The sequence below is a fragment of the Xiphophorus maculatus genome, chromosome 9 (assembly GCF_002775205.1).
Source record: "Xiphophorus maculatus strain JP 163 A chromosome 9, X_maculatus-5.0-male, whole genome shotgun sequence".
NCBI classification, from domain to species: Eukaryota; Metazoa; Chordata; class Actinopteri; order Cyprinodontiformes; family Poeciliidae; genus Xiphophorus; species Xiphophorus maculatus.
The window spans coordinates 17,276,077-17,286,087 of record NC_036451.1 but is presented as its reverse complement, the minus strand read 5'-3'; the positions used below and the strand labels follow the sequence as shown (position 1 = coordinate 17,286,087).

Sequence of the window (10,011 nt, the reverse complement as noted above, 5' to 3'; positions counted from 1 at the left end):
CTGTTCATGTACATAAATAACTTCGGAGTGTATTTGTATTTATTCTCACAATGTGTGTGTGTATACTGTTCATTCAAAATAATAAAAATACATCCAAGATACGCCAGATTTTTTTTTTAGAAGATTCTTTGGGTGACATGCAGGTGAGTCCATCCTCATCACCTATCAGTCCCATCTAAGTGATGGGTCAGTGGATCTTCTTCCCCTGGCCGTTGCATGGATCTGTAGATTGTAAATTGCGGAGCCTTCACAGCTGTATGGGTCAGCGGCAGGTAAGCATTGCATCCATGCCGTCTTCATCAACGGTCACATTGTGCTTCTTGCATTCTTCTGCCTTCTCCTTCTTCCAGTGGATGAGGGAAGAGGGTGGGGTGGTGGGACCACCCAGGCACTGTGCCCGACTGGAATGCTTCCAATCCTTTGGACGGGAGGCTGAGAAAACCCTCAGAATAGACGAGGCACCAGACAACGGAGGGGCTGAAAGCTGTGTCAGGAGAGAATGCCCAGCGTGACGTGAAGATACGAAGCCCAACTGTACGGATTGCCTCCTTGCCCCTGCCGTGAACCCTCTCCTGGACTTGTCTCACATTTCCCACTATGAAATCAGACCTCGCAGAGCAGAGAGCGCAAGTCATTGGTCAGGAACAATCTAAGTGTCTGTCAGCGAGGTGATCTGCTGCCAAGCAGAGAGCTGAAGAAGTGTGTAGCAGAGAATATCTTCGTGTGAGTCCCTTTGTGTCTGTATCTGCTCCAAGTATCTGCTGGCATTTGCATGAATCCAAGCTCATGTGCAAGGAGGAGCAACACCGTTTGCTTTAAAGGCACATTATGAAGAGTTAACTGGTGTCTGTGTTTAAGAAGAACAAGAGAAAACAGCGTTTGTGAGAGTTTGAACAGACATGCATTAAATTCTACTAGCAGCAGGGGAGGGATTCAAAAAAATAAATAAATAAAATGTGATCATACAGTCACAGCAGGTAGCAATAACCTCATTATTACCATGATGGTAGCCAAACAGTTTCCTGTCAGCGGTTGGTTATTAATTGCACCCGTTGTGCCAGCTGCAGGCCACAAACCCTCTGTCTTTTAACTGGTATAATTGGCTTCATGCTGTTGTAGCATCAAGACAGATACACACGCTTTCCTGAAGACATTACAAAGGCTTTTACCAGCCAACGGGAGGTTTGTCTAGTAATGGACAACAGCTCAAATGTACAACAAAAAGAATCTGTGCAGATCATAAATTGCAGAATCTGATTTTAAAGTAAACACAATGCAAACGCTGTGACTGTGACCCACTTTAGCTAAAACAGTTAATAATTGACCTACAAATAGACACTTAACCCTTGTTTCTTACTGTGGCCAATAAGGATTGCAAGGTTTTCTTCCTAGAGGGCTAAGTACCAGAATAACAATAGAATTTTTTATATACAGTATATTTTTCAAAAAAGTTTTTAAGTACCTACATTGCCTTTGTACATTTGGGAAATGTGCTTATGAATTTTATGACTTGGGTCAGAAATTTAGTGCTGAAATAAAATCCCGGTTTGCATCAAGCTACCTTAAACGTAGCAATGACAAAACAGAGTTTCTACTCACTGGCACAAAATCCACTCAATCCAAAGTCAACAGTTTCAGCTTGTCTTAGACAAGTCCTTGTTTTCTTCTTCCCCTCCAGTTAAGGGTCTCATATCATTAAGATCACCAGTTCTAGCATCAACAAACTCCATCCTTCCCTTTCCCCATTTCTTCCAAATGTAGCAATGGTCGTTATGGCAAAACACAGAGAGTCAAAACTATGTGTTCAAACTATGCGTGTAAATATCTAGCTTGAACAATAAATATATATTTCTGCAAATCATTAATTATGTTTGAAATAACAAAAACAAAATACTTGCAATAAGCATGCTTATCACTCAATAAAGTATACAGTAAAATCTAGAAACAAGGGGGAAAATAAAGAATATATATGGCAGAATCTTTATAATTTATCTACAACATCAAGGAATGAAAATGTTCCAAACACAAAAAGCCTTCCACATTAAAATGCTGTCTGCCTTCTCATTCTTAGCTGTATTGTTAGCAGTGATCATATTATCTAAAAAATATTTTGAAAAAACATTGTAATTTGGGTTTTAAAAAAAAACATTGTTTAAGGTGCTGTTATTGTTATTACCCAGTTGTGGTTTAGTGTGGTTATATAATATTTTTTTCCTCATTTCTTATAGGTGCTACCAAATAAACCAGTGATCTGACGGCATAAAATTGTTGTAACAGAAGAGGGCGCTCTAAAGCTGCAGTGTGGCCTTACTGCTGGATTGGGCCCTCTGAATTTTATACGTGGTGACGCATTATAACCTCAAGCTTAAATGCATTTTCTATGATAGACCCAAAATAACATATTTGTGATGTGGTAGGAGAATATATATTTCAGCAAATTATTGCACTTTTGTTTCTTTTCTTTTTTTAACAAATAAAAACAGGCTAAATGTGGCAGCCAAATATAGTCAACTCTCTTTACAGCTGAGAGTTGACTCAACAGTAAAGAGTCAACTCTCCTCAGATAGTCCCTTTACTATCTAACTTTGGTTAGATGTACAACAAATCTATCTAACCTTTGTTAGATAGAAAAGGAACTGCTATCTCAGTAGTTGTTAAACTGCTGCAGTATTCCCCCAATAAACCCGGGGAGCAGTTAAGACAGTGCATTTTTGTCCAGTTCTACATTTGAATATTTAGATACCACATGAAACAATTATGTGAATTTGCTCAAGTGAGATTAAATTGTCTCTAACTAACAAAATACATTTTTAGGATCCAATGATTAAATTGGACCTTGCAGAAACATTCACAACCACTGACATTGTGTCACATTACAACCACAGACGACAAAGTATTGTTTTATTTGACAGACTAACTTAGTGCTTAGTTGTGATGGGAAAATTAAATTACATGATTTTTAAAACAAATATAAATCTGAAACATACATTTTACCCCTTTCACTCTGATGCTACTAAATAAATCTAAATGCAAGCAGTTGGGCTTTAAAGTTGCCTAATTATTAAATAAATTTAATTTGTATTGTTTTGTAACACTTCAGGTTTGCCACAGCACAAAGGATGTGGGAAGAAGAGGTATGTAGAGCTCTGCAGCACCCCCTAGTGGATAACAGATGACACCCAGCTTGTACATAAAAAATTGAAAATTAAATGTTGAAAATAAAAAAAAGAATGCAACCCCCTCAACCCCGTCTCCCCAAAAAACACGAGAAGATTTTATCTGCCTGTACAGTTTTAGTTGTAAACTTTCACTACCTCACATCTATAAATTCCAGTAGACGATAAAATTATATGAATATTTTTTCAAGTTGGTAAATTAATTGTCCAAACTGACATTAATTTAATTAAATTACAATTTAATGATTTACCAAAGAATAATTCCAGTACCTCTAACCTAATCTTTAGCTTAATTTTATGTATTTTGTAGTGGTTTCCATATTGGTGAATTGGGCTTAGTAGAAAACCTTTCCCAAACGATGGTTAGGGTATTTGAGGGTTGAGACCCAACTTTGTGGAATATCAAGTGCCAGTCTTGAGGTGATCTCCAGGAATCAAAATTAACTTCAGATGATTACTAATACCATGTTTTTGCCCTAAAATTCTGATTTATTTATTTTTTCAGAAATGTGTACAGAGAGTGTTCACAGATTTGAAAGTCTTATTTCCTGTTGTCTATACACCATAACTGTGAACTAGTTGTATTGTATACACTACCGGTTTATCAACAGCATGATGCAAATGGATCAGGAAAAATAGATGAATGCATGACTTACTTCCTTCCCATACTATTTTTGTTTGGACCACTGTTTGTTCGATTTGACCTGATTATTTACCAAAAAATGTTAAAATAAATCTTTTTTTTTTTTTACTGGAGCAGAATCTCAGAGTGATATGTCTTGAGAATTTGTTGCTTTTAACAAAAGAAAATTCAATAATAATAATAATAATAATATTCCGTTTCACTATTTTATTTTTAAAAAAGCAACACTGACATAAATATTCAGAACCAAAATTTGCTTTTCTTATTTATAATAGCAATAATCAAATGAGTTAGCTTGAGTTAGTTGAAAGTCCTCCTCTGTCAATAATTATCACATTCACCAGAAGCTGGGAGTGTTTCAGCAAGTCAAATACTTCTTTCATTTTTAACCAATAAGAATGAGTCTCTAGACACCTAACCTATCAGATTAAAGTGTGTACTTCTATGGACAAATGAATATAAATAGTGCCTCCAACCTGCATTCATCACTTTCTTCTTTCTGAAGACTCTTAGCTGTCAGTGAGAGAAAACTTTGAAGCTTTTTCTTCTTCCAACACATCGAACTCTCAACTTCAGGAATCATGGTGAGCATAAAAAACGAACCGTTGTTATTCATCATAATTTGTTACAAACTGTTAATCTAATCTAACAAAACTAGCACATGAATATGTTCAGTATGTTCGGCTTTTCAAATGCAGGAAGCATTCCCCTCTTGGAGTACAATATGTGAGGAGCTGCATGAGCCTTATACAAACTGAAACTGCTTGTGTGTTTTTATTTGTTTATTACTCCCACAAAACTTGCTTACTAAGCTTCATAGGCCTACTCATATTTTAAAGAAACTGCTGTCATCTGCGTCTTTAATCAGGCACACTTTACTTCCTGTTTGGTTACTGAACTTTATTCAAATGGGATTTTGTTCACACAAGGGCTTCTGTTTTCTGACTTCTTAGCTGGAAAATTATTTATGTTTTCATTTCCAGTGTTCTAGTTTGACTAGTCAAATGACTGTAGTCATCCGTTGCTGGTGTCTGTTAACAAAAGAACCCTTATCTTGTTGCTCTGGAAGGTAAAGGGCAGCCAAAGCCATGTGATTTGTGGCCTTGAAATGTAATTGAGAGAGGAAAATGGGATAGACCAGCACTTTCTATTGCTTGCTTCATATATTTTAACATTTCTTGATCATAACATTGAGATTATACATTTTTTTTCTCCTCTTGCACCACAGCGTGAGTGCATCTCTGTACACATAGGGCAGGCTGGTGTCCAGATTGGTGATTCTTGCTGGGAGCTCTACTGTTTGGAACATGGGATACAGCCGGATGGACAGATGCCCAGTGACAAAACCGTTGGAGGAGGAGATGACTCTTTCAATACGTTCTTCAGTGAGACTGGAACTGGGAAGCATGTCCCCAGAGCTGTTTTTGTAGACCTCGAGCCCTCTGTCATTGGTAAGAAAGATCACTCAACGTGTAAAGAAATCAAGGGGGAAAATTTCCTTAATCTGAGTGTCTTGTCTTTAGATGAAGTGCGTACTGGAACATACCGCCAGCTGTTTCATCCTGAACAGATGATCACTGGTAAGGAAGATGCAGCCAACAACTATGCCCGTGGACACTACACCATTGGAAAAGAGATCATCGACCAGGTTCTGGAAAGGATCCGCAGACTGGTGACTATTTCTGGAGTCCCATTTAGTTTTCAGATTAAATAAGATGTAACTCTGCTTCATATGTGCTTTCCTTTGGTCCCCAGTCTGACCAGTGCACTGGCCTTCAGGGCTTCCTGATTTTCCATAGCTTTGGTGGAGGAACCGGCTCTGGTTTTACCTCCCTGCTAATGGAGCGTCTTTCTGTGGACTACGGCAAGAAGTCCAAACTTGAGTTTTCAATCTACCCAGCTCCTCAGGTGTCCACTGCTGTGGTGGAGCCTTACAACTCTGTCTTGACCACACACACCACCCTGGAGCACTCCGACTGTGCGTTCATGGTGGACAATGAGGCAATCTACGACATCTGCCAGAGAAACCTTGGCATTGACCGTCCCGCCTACAGCAACCTGAACAGGATCATCAGCCAGATCGTGTCCTCTGTTACTGCTTCTCTTCGTTTCGATGGTGCCCTGAATGTGGATCTGACAGAGTTCCAGACCAACTTGGTGCCATATCCCCGCATCCACTTCCCTATGGCCACATACGCCCCTGTGATCTCAGCCGAGAAGGCGTATCACGAGCAGCTTACAGTGGCTGAGATTACTAACTCCTGCTTTGAGCCTGCCAATCAGATGGTTAAATGTGACCCCCGCATGGGCAAGTACATGGCTTGCTGCCTTCTGTACCGCGGCGACGTGATGCCCAAAGACGTCAATGCTGCCATTGCTGCAATCAAAACAAAACGGTCTATCCAGTTTGTAGACTGGTGTCCAACTGGTTTCAAGGTAGGCATCAATTACCAGCCACCCACTGTGGTTCCGGGGGGAGACCTAGCCAAGCTCCAGAGGGCAGTGTGCATGCTGAGCAACACCACAGCTATTGCGGAAGCCTGGGCTCGACTTAACCACAAGTTTGACCTGATGTACACCAAGCGGGCCTTTGTTCACTGGTATGTAGGGGAAGGGATGGAAGAGGGTGAATTCTCTGAGGCCAGGGAGGATTTGGCAGCTCTAGAGAAGGACTATGAGGAGGTTGGAGCTGATAGCATGGGAGAGGAAGATGAAGGAGAAGAATATTGAACAGACATGCATACCTTGTCTAAATTTCTATTTCGGTAACAATAACAAAGGTAGTTTTTGATGCACTACTCTAGTTTACTTGACTTATTTAATCATATTTGTTCAATAAAGCCCATAATTATTCATACCTCTGGCAGGTTAGGATTTTATGTTATTTATATTCAACCATGATGCTTCTTTCTGATCGGAAATGGCAGACAATTCCCAAAAGATAACCCTGATTTTAAAAAGCATCTTTTTTTGTGTGAATGTTTGATATTTTGTAAATGGAAACTAAATATTGATTGGAAACTGTAAATGATTTTACAAAATGACAGTTTTATCTTGTAATGGGATAGGAAGAAAATGCTTTAATCTATACATTTTTGAAAATAAATGTAATATGTGAAAAATGTGAACATTTTCAAAGCTGAAATAAAAGTTGCAATAAAATAAATACATAAAAGTAAATAAATAAATAAAAAAATAAATAAAAGTTGCCTTATGAAAAATATGTATTCTGTTCTATGTACATTCTTACAACATCTACTTTTTAAACTATTCATATCCTTCTAAACGATCAATGAAAAATATTTTGTTGGTATTACAACAATCATCTCGACTTGTTTTATTGCTGCTTTATTTCTTCAAGGTTGGAGTTTCTTGTCATCACAATAATCTTTCGCTTCGTCCAAGGATTCTCTAACAGTTTCAAACTGGGACGTTGGCTGGGCAACCCCAAAATGTTAAGGCCCGTAGAAACATTTAGAGCAGCTAAATACAAAGACATCCCACACTATTCAGATTTTATTTTATTAGGCAAAGAAAAAAAAAACTTTCATTCATCTTCACAATTATTAGAGGTTATGTACAATGGAGGGAGTGGGTACTTTTACAATTCACTGTAATTGGATTTAGTGTATTTAGAACTATTCAAGATTATCAAATATTAAGTACTACTTTGCTTTTGCACTCAATAAGTTACTTATGTTTTAAAAAAGGGAATGTTTGACCAACCTATTCTTGCATAGGTGGTTCATCCTTCCTGCCAGTGTAGGTGTGTTACCCTGCAACCTCGGATGGCTGAGGGTAATGTAGTAGATGATCTTCCTTCAACGTGTGATGCTGCGATATAGAAAAGACGAGACACACACGTTGAGCTCCTTTTACCTTCAACAGGAAGATTTATTCTTCTGGTGTGCTCAATTTTTTCTTGGTCACTAACGCGTCAGCGCCCCTAGCGGCCATGTGTAGAATTGCATGGACTAACTGAAATAACACTACAGCACTTATTACGCTGAGAAATTAAAAATACAAAATGAAAAATTATGTTGGGGTGCCTATTTTCTTACTTCTTGGTTTTGTTTACTAACTTGTTTTTCACCCCTCTACAGGTGCGCAGTGAGAAACACAACACGTAATCCAAATTTCTTGTTTCCTGTTGTAGGAAAAATCTTGCTGGGGCATCTTGCAAGGTGATGGGACGAGGATACAAATGACTTGAAACCAAATGCTATGTTCCAATATCCTTATGAAACACTTTTGTTTCAACTCACCATAAAACAAGTTGTGCAAACAGGGGATTAATAATCACAATTACATATTCTATGGTAAAATAAACATGACCTACCCACAACTGTTGAAGCACAGGCTTGGTTATCCAATGTGGGCCTAAATAAGTGTGAAGGAAACTGATGACAGGTGTGACTTAGATCTGACCTGTTGCACAGTCAGGACAGGAAGTGACTTTACTATGAGTGTTTGAGCATGGCGACAATCAGGTATTACAAGCACAAAACCAAAGCAAAGAAAAGTCCCTTGGTAAGTTCCGTTAGGGCCAGACTAAAGAAAGAAAAACATTGAAGTACAAAGCTCTTTTTTAGTTCTAGACAGTTTATCTACTTGATCATGGAAGGCCACAAGATGCTCTCAAACTTCTGTGGTTGCACTCTTTCCAGTTCTGTTCAATAGGCTCTTAATCTTTAAAAACATGTAAACCTGCTTTTTATGCTATTCAAGTGAGAGGGAGAGATAAAGAAATTACTATTATATCTCAAACATAAACTTGGTTGGCATTCCACTTCCAGTTTCCCAAGCACAGAGGAACAAAGTGGCTGTAACAACCACTGGCAAGGAGTAGAGGTCAGGGTCCGCCTACCAATCCAAAATTATGTTCACAATGTCAATGGCAGGAACAGTTAAAATGACTGGACTCAAAGGGGTGGAAACAGCTCTGGGAACCTTGCTGAAGATCTGGCAAGAAATTGCATGTGTTTGCAAAAGAGATGCAAAAAAAATGTTTTTTTAACGAGGAAGAGGGAAACGTTTCTTCAACATTACTTCAACATAGTGTTTATTAACTGAGTCTAAGTACATGTACAGTCCACGCATGCTCACATTTAGTTTGCTATGGACATTACATTAGAGTAAGATTTTAACTGGGCCAATATAACACATTAATTAAGTTGATCTGAACATGTGCATCATAGCTGTATGCAGCTACAATGTATTTTTCAGCTGTTCTTTCACCAGAACAAGAATGTTCAGCATGAATGTCTAGGGTTATGGGTCAGATGGAACGTGAACCTCTGCACAGTCTTCCTGTCTTGTGACAAGAATTAAAAAGGGATTTCTTATGACCTCCCTTCAATTTTGACTTTCTTCATTGCCGGTCGTTCATAGAGATTGCTGAGCTATCAGTTACTATGGCAATCTTGGCTTCTTTGGCTCATATGCTCCTTGCCTGACCTTTAAACTCATAACAATTGGACAATGTTATCTCTAGCATGCATACGACAGTGCCACAGACTCTTTTCTTATTCATTTGCGAGTAAACCTTTGTGTGATGTTTGACAGTGACTTTAAATTTGTCAGATCTGCTCAGTGGTGAAGAATCTTCTTTCCAAAGCGGATTCATAGTTCTGACACATCATCAGCACAGCAACAAACTGTCTAGTATAGTGCTGTTTTCTGATTTCTGTTTATTTCAGGATTCAGTTTAAGATTGTATTATTTCCTTTTCAGTACAAGATAAAGATGTACTAAATTGGTCCCAGATCTGGGGAATTATTGGGCAGCAGCAGCATGACGTAAATAAAACAGGAAAAAAAAATTAACATAAGAATTAAAGTTTTAACCTTTGTAGTCCACCCAGAGGATGCACTGTCCACAAATTAACCGTTGTTTGACCTTTTTATCTCCAGGAGCAAATGCACTGTTCAGAAGAGGGACTCTTCTTAATTTAGGTCTATAGAGTTCATAAGTTCTCATTTGCTTGTAAGAACCAAACTCTCTTAAGTTGAGGTCTCTACCAAGATACAGGAATGTGTGCATCCGTACAAACACCAAGACATACAAGTAAAATCAATAAAATAAATGAGTCCATATAACTACATTTATTTTTTAAAAAAGATACAAAAGTATACAACATTATCATTCAATTGTTATTTAAGTTGGGTATTTTAAGACATTTAGATAATTTTG

General features: G+C 38.2%; 1 protein-coding gene across 1 annotated transcript; it reads left to right on the top strand.

The window, feature by feature from the left end:
- The first annotated feature begins 4,226 nt into the window (after nt 1-4,226).
- LOC102221968 (tubulin alpha-1C chain-like) lies at nt 4,227-6,968 on the top strand. Its single transcript, XM_005815573.2, has 4 exons — nt 4,227-4,403; nt 5,048-5,270; nt 5,343-5,491; nt 5,575-6,968. The coding sequence occupies exons 1-4, from the start codon at nt 4,401-4,403 to the stop codon at nt 6,547-6,549; spliced, it is 1,350 nt and encodes a 449-aa protein (XP_005815630.2). The 5' UTR covers nt 4,227-4,400; the 3' UTR covers nt 6,550-6,968.
- The last annotated feature ends 3,043 nt before the right edge of the window (nt 6,969-10,011 follow it).